The sequence below is a fragment of the Mustelus asterias genome, chromosome 15 (assembly GCF_964213995.1).
Source record: "Mustelus asterias chromosome 15, sMusAst1.hap1.1, whole genome shotgun sequence".
In the NCBI taxonomy this organism is placed as follows: Eukaryota; Metazoa; Chordata; class Chondrichthyes; order Carcharhiniformes; family Triakidae; genus Mustelus; species Mustelus asterias.
The window spans coordinates 77,159,090-77,170,510 of record NC_135815.1 but is presented as its reverse complement, the minus strand read 5'-3'; the positions used below and the strand labels follow the sequence as shown (position 1 = coordinate 77,170,510).

At 47.8% G+C, this 11,421-nt stretch overlaps 1 protein-coding gene across 1 annotated transcript in view; it reads right to left on the bottom strand.

Moving 5' to 3' along the window:
- Positions 1-908: 908 nt before the first annotated feature.
- Positions 909-11,421, bottom strand: part of LOC144504739 (ribosome-binding protein 1-like) — a 123,058-nt gene continuing 112,545 nt past the window's right edge. Inside the window, exon 24 of the mRNA XM_078230482.1 lies at positions 909-1,069. Coding sequence (XP_078086608.1) covers positions 909-1,069 — 161 coding nt within the window. The remainder of the gene's footprint in view (positions 1,070-11,421) is intronic.

Below are 11,421 nucleotides of genomic sequence, written 5' to 3'. Positions count from 1 at the left end.
GGTTGGAACTGTCTTCCGCAAATCTGAGTTGATGGGTTTTAGTAAACCACAAATGTTAAAGGAATGGGAAAAGGTGGGTAGGTGGAGTTAGGACACAGATCAGCCATGATCTTAAAGTTAAAGCTTATTTATTAGTGTCACAAGTAGGCTTGGATTAACATTGTAATGAAGTTACAGTGAAAATCCCCTAGTCGCCACACTCTGGCACTTGTTCAGGGGATTTTCACAGTACCGTCATTGCAGTGTGAATGTAAGCCTACTTGTGACTAATAAATAAACTTTAATTTTAATGTTAATTGAGGGGGAATTTAGCATGGCCAATGCACCTAACCAGCACGTCTTTCAGACTGTGGGAGGAAACCGGAGCACCAGGGGGAAACCCACACAGACACGGAAAGTACAGACTCCACACAGATAGTGACCCAAGCCGGGAATTGAACCCAGGTCCTTGGCGCTGAGAGGCAGCAGTGCTGACCACTGTGCCACCGTGCTGCCCACACTGTGCCACCGTGCCGCCTCATGATCTCATTGAATGGCAGGATAATTTATTTTCTTTTGTTCTTATGTTTATGTTCGAAGGAGCTGAAGGGTTCACTGGTCTATTCCAGTTCCTGTATTCCTCAGCTCCAGAAAACACCTTTCACATTCACTCCACCAATGTGTCTGAATGCCACCTCCAGCTACACTCAGATGTACAGCCGGTGGATTCTACTCAATCCCAACCTCGGCTTCCATGCTGTAAACCTCCCGGCTCCAATTTTTATATAGGCACAAACATCCGCAGCATTTTGCTTATTTTAGCCTTCCGCTGTGGCTTGCCTCATCAAAATCCTCATCTGAGTCCTTTGCTGCAAAGCTCGTGTGCAATCTGTCCTTCAGCACTGACCTTTCCCCCTAGCTCCTATGGCTTAGTGCAGATCTCTCCTCTTTCCAAGCTCACAAATAGGTATGTTGTCATTTTTCGGAGTTGGTGACTGCGAGTTGAAGATCAAGCGACTGTCTCTCTTCATTATCACTTCTCTTCTTGCTCTTTCTTCCACTGACGGGACGGGTTCCAACTCTTTGGTTTCTGAAATGAAAAAGGAACAAGAGCTAAGTCAGGGTGAGGGGAGAGGAGAAAGTGAGAAATTTGTGATTACACCCTCTGCAACCTCCCGCAGAGGAGACTGGGGGATGAGAGAGCAATGAGATGGGAGAAAAAGGATTAGATACCCACATTACTGATCACTTCAGTATCACTAGTGACCACAATCTCAGCAATGTCCTTTCCCATGATAGCCAAGGATGTCCTCTCCATGGAGGGAGGTTAAAACATGCTGGCCTACTTAGAATCATGGAATCCCTAAAATGCAGAAGGAGGCCATTCGGCCATCAAGCCTGCACCAGCAACAATCCCATCCAGGCCCCATCCCCATAACCCCATATATTTACCCTGCTAATCCCCCTGACACTAAGGGGCAATTTACCATGGCCAATCAACCTAACCCGCCCACCTTTGGAGTGTGGTAGAAAACCGGAGCCTCTCTACATCTCGACAGGTTTTCAGGCTAGATCAATTTGCTAAAGATCAGGGCAAAAGCTGATATTGTCTTCATTTGTTTTCTACTTATCAGCTGCACCTAGTAGCAACCAGGAAAAGAAACCTTAAATAACTTATTGAAACTGCGTTCAAATAAAGTTTGAACTTTTTTAAATAAACAAATAAGGGTGGCGCGGTGGCACAGTGGTTAGCACTGCTGCCTCACAGCGCCAGGGACACGGGTTCAATTCCCAGCTTGGGTCACTGTCTGCGTGGAGTCTGCACGTTCTCCCCGTGTCTGCGTGCGTTTCTTCTGGTGCTCTGGTTTCCTCCCACTGTCCAAAGATGTCTGGGTTAGGAGGATTGGCCGTGGTAAATTGCCCCTTAGTGTCAAGGGGGCTAGCTAGGGTAAATGCATGGGGATAGGACCTGGGTGGGATTGTGGTTGGTGCAGACTCGATGGGTCAAATGGCCTCCTTCTGCACTGTAGGGACACTATGATTCTATGAAAGTTGAGAACCATCTGAAGAACTTATCATCCATGAATATCCACTGACAGCAGCTGATTCTTCATTTGATACGATTCCTTCATAGGGTCCAAAGTGAACTCCTTTACCAATAAACCTTTCCTTCATTCTATACACCAAGACCAGCTTTTTGAATTTTTGAAGTTGCCATGCTGAGACCCTCTGGAAGGATTAAACATGCTCTGTCAGGTTGGCTGAATTCAATGCCCGTGTCCTTGATGAATATTGGAGGACCACGCACAGGGCATTCATCCATAAAGAGCGTCTTGCAATCTTCACAAAACAGGTAGTCATTGTTCTCTTTCAGTTCTTTGCTGCTGCCTCTTGTTATGTAGCACCTTCTCCTGCAAAGGAAAAGATAGTGTGCTGTGAAAACATTTGGGGGGAATATGGCTTTGATGGTTGGATAGCTACCAGTGTGTGTGTAAGCTGTGAGGAGTGAGGCTTACAAGGTCAGATAGAATAGAGTCCATTAATATTATGGCTGAGGCCTGACTGACAAGAGGTTGTTGGTAGGTGACTGATGGAGGTACAGTGCATTGAGGAGTCGATAAAGCTATTGGTGCACTTGGAAGGATATGGCACATGATATTGAAATAACTTGGCAAATCTCATTAAACTTCATCCAGTATGGAGCGGAGGGATTCCTGCTCCCACTGTGGATACGTCTCTCCTCCTGTCCAGCTCAGGACATGCAGTGTTTCGTCTGAGGTCTTGATGCTCTTTCGCCTGTTCAAGTCATTGCTCTGCAATCTCTCATCCTCTTCTCTCTCTAATCTCTCCTCCCTCTCCTTCGGTAATCTCTCCTTCCATATCTCTGTTACCCCCCTCCCTCTCTCTGTAATCTCCCCTTCCCTCTCTCTGTTACCTCCTCCCTCTCTCTGTAATCTCACCTCCCTCTCTCTGTAAATTCCCCTCCCTCACACGGTAATCTCCCCCCTCCCCCCCCCGTAATCTCCCCCTCCCTCTCTCTGTGACTTCCTCCCTCTCAGTAATATCCTTCTCCCTCTCTGTAATCACCCCCTCTGTAATGTGCTCCTCCCTCTCTCTGTTACCCCCTCCCTTTGTAATCAACCCCTCCCTCTCTCTTTAATCACCTGCTCCTTCTCTGTTACCCCTCCCTCTATCTGTAATCTCCCCCTCCCTCTCTCTGTTACCCCTCCCTCTATCTGTAATCCCCCCCCCCCCTCCCCCGTCCCTCTCTCTGTTTCCTCCTCCAGATTTAATTCTTGCTGCATTGACAGTCATGCCTTGAGTAGCTGAAGGCCTGGGCTCTGGAACCCCTTCCCCTAAATCTCTCGGTCTTCCTTTCCTCCTTTTAGATGCTATTTAAAGCCTCTCGTTGACTGAGCTTTCAGTCATCTGCTTTATTGTCCCCTTATGTGGCTCACTGTCAATTTTGTTGGATAACATTCCTTGGAATTTAATTACATTAACGGCGCTATCTAAATACAAATTGTTATTGTCAGGCACAGTCGTGATGAAAGTTGATCTGAAAGTGGTCTCGGGTTCAGGACCAGGCTTATAGCCGAGGTCAGGTGGTCCCCCCCAGAACTGATCTACCCCTCAACGGGGTATTTTGCCCAAAAACAGGCAGACTCCCCTGTGGGTATTTCTGACTTCAGGACCATGTTATAAAACGGAAGAGGTGTTTAATGTTGGAAGAATTTTTCACGGTTGCCTGATCAGATATCAATGCTTTCCCCCTGTCCACACATCAGAAGGAATTTGGCTGCAGGAGGATGTGAAGAGGAAGGAGTTCTCCCCAGCAGCGAGTATTGCTGGTTTGGCAGATCGGGTGATCAATGCTGTGGCGCCGGAAGTGCAATTCGACTGGTTTGTGTCAAAGTGGCTCACCCGAGATCAACCTCAGCTCGGCTCCTAATAAGGAAATCGGTGGCAACAGGGCTCACTCTGCATGGAAGGGAGTGGGAGGGGAAACAGGTAGGACAGGTTTGTTAGTCAGTGAGCAGAACCATTTGGAAAGAAAACTGCCTGTTTCCCTCCCCACTCCCTTCCGAGCAGAGTCAGCCCTGTTGCCACCAAGTTCTTTGTTAAAACCGAGCTGGTGGTTTGACAAAAACCGGCCTGATTCAAATCCAACATGGAAACGAGAAAATTGCCAACCAACAACTCTTATTAAAACCTGTTACTAACATTCAACCCTTCACTTTCTAATACTTTAAACTTTAGCGATGAACTCTAAAAAGCAATAAAATATCCCATGGTTCCTGAGATGGAGATAGCTTCTGTTTAGGCTGAGGTTAATGGGGAAAGGTCCCTAGAGACATAGGAAACAGGAACAGGAGTAGGCCATTCAGCCCCTTTAGCCTGGTCCACCATTCAATTAGATCATGACTGATCTTCTGCCTCACCGCCATTTCCCGCACTATCGCCATATCCCTCGATGTGTTCACCACCTGCTTTGACCTCTATCTTGAACAGACTCATCGACTAAGCCTTCACAACCCTCTGGGGTAGAGAATTGCAAAGATTACCACCCTCTGAATGAAGAAATTCCTCCTCACCTTAGTCCTATATGGCCTACCCCTTATTCTGAAACCACGTCCCTTAGTTCCAGACCTCCCCAGTCAGGGGAAACATCCTTCCTGTGTCTACCTTGTCAAGCCCTGTCAGCATTTTGTATGTTCCAATCAGATCACCTCTCGTTTTTTCTAACCTCTAGAGAATATAGGCCAATATCCTCAATCTCTCCTCATAGGACAATCCTGCCATCCCAGGAATCAATCTGGTGAAACTTTGCTGCACTTCCTCTCTGGCAAGTATATCCTTCTTTAGGTAAGGGGACCAAAACTGTACACAATTCTTCAGACACAGTCTCACCAAGGCTTTATACAATTGAAGCAACACTCCTGTGTTCAAATCCCCTTGCGATGAAAGCCATTTGCCTTCCAAATTGCTTGCTGCACCTGTGTGTTAGCTTTTAGTGACTCATGAACAAAGACACCCAGATCCCTTTGGATATTAACACTTCCCAATCTCTTAAAAAATACTCTTCTGTTTTTGTTACCACAGTGGATAACTTCATTCTTATTCACGTTATTTTCCATCTGCCACCTTCCACGTATTTTAGGGCAAGTGTATGAACAGGGCAAAGTAAATTTTGATCTAAAAATATCATTTTTAAATTTACCTTCAGGATAACACGGGCCCCAGAATTCCACAGAGGTTCTTCCAGCTTCTGTCAGCAAATCCTGGGAGAGGCTGGATCCAGGGGCTCATAGTTTGGACCAAGGACGATCAGCCATTGGATCAGTGACAACCAGTAGACCAGGATAACTGAAGAATGACAGATGCCACACAGGGCAATGCGGCCCTCACCACCGGGGCCCTGCCTGCCTTCTGAGATAAAACCCCAGAGAGCATGATTAGGAGTCAATCATAGTGATGGCAAAATCTGGACTTGGCAAGGGCCACAACCTCCCATGGCTACAGCTGCTCCCAAGCATATGGGTAGGCAGGCACTGAAGGAATGCCCTGAGTGGCATTTGTATCCACTGACCCCTTGCAAATGAGCTACCCTCCCATTAACCATGTAAACTCTGGCCGGGCAAGTGTTCAGCACCACAGGGGATTGGGCGGAGGAGGGGGGGGGGGGCAGTAAACTTGCAACACAATCACCAATATCTTTGTGCAAAGCCTCAGGTATCAGCTGTTGTTCCGTTGGAATAACGCTCACCTCTGAGTCAGACGGGTGTGGTGCAATTCTCACTCTAGGACCCAAGCACAACAATCAAGGCTGATACTCTAGTGCAGTGCTGAGGGAGTGCTGCACACTTAGAGGTACCATATTGGCTGAAATGTGAAATTAAAGCAGGATTTGCCTGCTCCAGCTGATATAAAAGATCTCACAACACAATTTTGAAGAACGGGGGGGGCAGTTATCCCTGGTGTCTTGGCCGATTTCTATCTCACAGTCAACATCCCTCAAGAACAGTTTACATGCTTATTGCCACGGTGTTGTTCGTGAGAGCTATGATTCACCAACTTTTACAGATGCACCGTAGAAAGCATTCTTTCTGGTTGTATCACAGCTTGGTATGGCTCCTGCTCTGCCCAAGACTGCAAGGAACTACAAAAGGTTGTGAATGTAGCCCAATCCATCACACAAACCAGCCTCCCATCCATTGACTCTGTCTATACTTCCCGCTGCCTCGGCAAAGCAGCCAGCATAATTAAGGACCATACGCACCCCGGACATTCTCTCTTCCACCTTCTTCCTTCGGGAAAAAGATACAAAACTCTGAGGTCACATACCAACCGACTCAAGAACAGCTTCTTCCCTGCTGCTGTCAGACTTTTGAATGGACTTACCTTGCATTCAGTTGATCTTTCCCTACACCCTAGCTCTATCTGTAACACTACATTCTGCACTCTCTCGTTTCCTTCTCTATGAACGGTATGTTTTGTCTGTATAGCACGCAAGCAACAATACTTTTCACTGTCTGTTAATACATGTGACAAGAATAAATCAAATCAAAAGAGTTTGCTGTGTGTAAACTGGCTGCTGTGTTCCCTATATCTCAGCTGTGAATAGACATCAAAAAAAATTCATTGGCTGTAAAGCATTTTGGGATATCTGGTGGTTGTAAAAGTTCTGTGTAAAAGCAAGTCTTGCTTTTATTTCCATTTAAAAATGATCATCCTTGTGTTCAAATTCCAGCCAAAGCCTCTCCCGATCTCTGTAGCCACCTCCAGCCCTGCAACACACTACGCTCCTCCAAGCCCAGCCACTTGCATATCCCTCATTTTAATCACCCCACTATCTGTGCCACTATGCCTTCCACTGTAAACGGCTCAGGGATTCCCTCTCTTCAACTCTCCTGTCTGGAGAAAGCCTGCTCCTTTTAATGGGTGCTACAGTTTGGTCTGCAGCATGACTTGGAGATGGGACACAGGTAGCAGAGAGGGGAAACTGTGTACAGAGGAGAAGCAACACAGGTCTCAACAGGAGGCCCCCACCTACAAAGGGCATTTTTTGAGGTGTCTCAATTTCACCCAGGAGCTGGTGAGTGAATCGTGTGATCCTGCCAGCAGCTGCCTAGCAGGGTGGGGTGGCACAACCAATACCATGGCCCAAAGTTTCTAGATAAGAAGTCTCACAACACCAGGTTAAAGTCCAACAGGTTTATTTGGTAGCAAATACCATAAGCTTTCGGAGCGCTGCTCCTTCGTCAGATGGACGCCATCTGACGAAGGAGCAGCGCTCCGAAAGCTTATGGTATTTGCTACCAAATAAACCTGTTGGACTTTAACCTGGTGTTGTGAGACTTCTTACTGTGTTCACCCCAGTCCAACGCCGGCATCTCCACATCAAAGTTTCTACACCAGCCAATCATGCCAAGCAGAAGCAGGCAGCATTAGCAATTAGTTCAACATCCATTGCAGAATCACCAAGGTGTGTCAGGGGTCTGGTATAGGGAGTCGGGGGACTGGTATGGGGTCAGAGACTTAGTATTGGGAGAGAGAGGTCTGTTATAGGGGTCAGGGGCCTGGTATAGAGGTGAGGGGTCTGGTATAGGGTGTCAGGGGTCTGATATAGGGGTCAGGGGCCTGATATAAGGGTCAGGGGCCTGGTATAGTGAGTCAGAGGCCTGGTATAGGGAATCAGGGATCTGGTATAGGGAATCAGAGGCCTGGTATAGTGAGTCAGAGGCCTGGTATAGGGAATCAGGGATCTGGTATAGGGAGTCAGGAGTCTGGTAAAGGGAGTCAGAGGCCTGGTATAGGGAATCAGAGGCCTGGTATAGGGAATCAGGGGTCTGGTATAGGGAATCAGAGGCCTGGTATAGGGAGTCAGGGGTCTGGTATAGGGAATCAGAGGCCTGGTATAGGGAATCAGAGGTCTGGTATAGGGAGTCAGAGGCCTGGTTTAGGGAGTCAGAGGCCTGGTATAGGGAATCAGAGGCCTGGTATAGGGAGTCAGAGGTCTGGTATAGGGAATCAGAGGCCTGGTATAGGGGGTCAGAGGCCTGGTATAGGGAGTCAGAGGCCTGGTATAGGGAATCAGAGGCCTGGTATAGGGAATCAGAGGCCTGGTATAGGGAATCAGAGGCCTGGTATAGGGAGTCAGAGGCCTGGTATAGGGAGTCAGGGGTCTGGTATAGGGAGTCAGAGGCCTGGTGTAGGGAATCAGTGGCCTGGTATAGGGAATCAGAGGCCTGGTATAGGGAGTCAGAGGCCTGGTATAGGGAGTCAGAGGCCTGGTATAGGGAATCAGAGGCCTGGTATAGGGAATCAGAGGCCTGGTATAGGGAGTCAGAGGCCTGGTATAGTGAGTCAGAGGCCTGGTATAGGGAATCAGAGGCCTGGTATAGGGAATCAGAGGCCTGGTATAGGGAGTCAGAGGCCTGGTATAGGGAGTCAGGGGTCTGGTATAGGGAATCAGAGGCCTGGTATAGGGAATCAGAGGCCTGGTATAGGGAATCAGAGGCCTGGTATAGGGAGTCAGGGGTCTGGTATAGGGAGTCAGGGGTCTGGTATAGGGAATCAGAGGCCTGGTATAGTGAGTCAGAGGCCTGGTATAGGGAGTCAGGGATCTGGTATAGGGAGTCAGGAGTCTGGTAAAGGGGGTCAGAGGCCTGGTATAGGGAATCAGGGGTCCGGTATAGGGAATCAGAGGCCTGGTATAGTGAGCCAGGGATCTGGTATAGAGAGTCAGAGGCCTGGTATAGGGAATCAGAGGCCTGGTATAGGGAATCAGAGGCCTGGTATAGGGAATCAGAGGCCTGGTATAGGGAGTCAGAGGCCTGGTATAGGGAGTCAGAGGCCTGGTATAGGGAATCAGAGGCCTGGTATAGGGAATCAGAGGCCTGGTATAGGGAGTCAGAGGCCTGGTATAGTGAGTCAGAGGCCTGGTATAGGGAATCAGAGGCCTGGTATAGGGAATCAGAGGCCTGGTATAGTGAGTCAGAGGCCTGGTATAGGGAGTCAGAGGCCTGGTATAGGGAATCAGAGGCCTGGTATAGGGAATCAGAGGCCTGGTATAGGGAGTCAGAGGCCTGGTATAGGGAGTCAGAGGCCTGGTATAGGGAGTCAGGGATCTGGTATAGGGAGTCAGAGGCCTGGTATAGTGAGTCAGAGGCCTGGTATAGTGAGTCAGAGGCCTGGTATAGGGAATCAGAGGCCTGGTATAGTGAGTCAGAGGCCTGGTATAGGGAGTCAGAGGCCTGGTATAGGGAATCAGAGGCCTGGTATAGGGAATCAGAGGCCTGGTATAGGGAGTCAGGGATCTGGTATAGGGAGTCATTTGATTAAGAGGCGGTTTAAATTTGCAGTGTTCAACTAGTTTCCGCATCCTAGTCAAGAACTCAGTTACTGGTTCCCAGTGGTTATCCCAGCCATGTTGAAGCAATATCGCTGGAGAATTACTAGGGGCTTCAGGTTGTAGTGGTGTTTTACCAGGTCTACCAGTTTATTAGAAGTTTTGAGTCGTGCCATCTGGATAGATCAGGCTTCTTATTACACTGAAAATCTGGGCTGTTAGCAATATCACTTTTTGCTTTTCGTCTCCTTCAATTTGTTAGCATGGAAAATGTTTACAACAATCTGAGGTCCCTATCTGCTTCAAAAAGACGACCATCATCCCGGTACCTAAGAAAAACCAAGCAGCGTGCCTTAATGACTATCAGCCGGTGGCTCTGACATCCATCATTATGAAATGCTTCGAAAGGTTCGTCATGGCACAAATCAATTCCAGCCTCCCAGACTACCTGGATCCACTACAGTTTGCCTATCGCCGCAACAGGTCCGCAACAGACGCCATTTCCCTGGCCCTGCGCTCAACCCTGGAACACCCAGATAACAAGGACACCTATGTCAGACTCCTATTTATTGACTACACCTCAGCCTTCAACACCATTATTCCCACGAAACACATCTCCAAACTCCGCAGCCTGGGCCTCAGCACCTCCCTCTGCGACTGGATCCTGAACTTCCTAACTCACAGACCACAATCAGTAAGGATAGGCAACAACACCTCCTCCACAATCATCCGCAACACCGGTGCCCCACAAGGCTGTGTTCTCAGCCCTTACTATACTCCTTATACACCTATGACGGTGCAGCCAAATTCCCCTCCAATTCGATTTTCAGGTTTGCTGACGACATCACCGTAGTGAGTTGGATCTCAAACAATGAAGAGACAGAGTACAGGAATGAGAGAGAGAATCTGGTGAACTGGTGCAGCAACAATAATCTCTCCCTCAATGTCAACAAAACAAAGGAGATTGTCATCGACTTCAGGAAGCGTAAAGGAGAACATGCCCAGTCTACATCGACGGGGACGAAGTAGAAAGGGTCGAGAGCTTCAAGTTTTTAGGTGTCCAGATCACCAACAACCTGTCCTGGTCCCCCAATGCTGACACTATAGTTAAGAAAGCCCACCAACGCCTCTACTTTCTCAGAAGACTAAGGAAATTTGGCATGTCAGCTACGATCTCACCAACTTTTACAGATGCACCATAGAAAGCATTCTTTCTGGTTGTATCACAGCTTGGTATGGCTCCTGCTCGACCCCAAGACCGCAAGGAACTACAAAAGGTCGTGAATGTAGCCCAATCCATCACACAAACCAGCCTCCCATCCATTGACTCTGTCTACACGTCCCGCTGCCTCGGCAAAGCAGCCAGCATAATTAAGGACCCCACGCACTCCAGTCATTCTCTCTTCCACCTTCTCCTGTTGGGAAAAAGATACAAAAGTCTGAGGTCACATACCAACCGACTCAAGAACAGCTTCTTCCCTGTTGCTGTCAGACTTTTGAATGGACCTACCTTGCAATAAGTTGATCTTTCTCTATACCCTAGCTATGACTGTAACACTACACTTTGCACTCTCTCGTTTCCTTCTCTATGAGCAGTATGTTTTGTCTGTGCAAGAAACAATACTTTTCACTGTATGACATTGAGGGACAGATTATTGTTGCCGCACCAATTCACCAGATTCTCTACCTCATTCCTGTACTCTGTCTTGTCATTGTTTGAGATCCGACTCACTACAGTGATGTCGAGGGCAAACTTGAAAATCGAACTGGAGGGGAATTTGGCCACATCTTCTCCCCCTGTCTGGGGGGGGGCTTCCTCTTGGTGCTCCGGTTTCCTCCCACATTCTGAAAAACGTACTGGTTAGGTGCATTGACCCGAATGGGTGCCAATCTGTGGCGACTAGGGGAATTTCACAGTAACTTCATGCAGCGTTGTCAGCCTTACTTGTGACACTAATAAATAAACTTTACTTTACCTGCTGAGATTCTCCAGAATTTTCTGTTTTTGTTTCAGATTCCAGCATCTGCAGTATTTTGCCGTTATCTTAATAGTTTTCAGTTCACACTTATATAATAAATAAAAATAAATG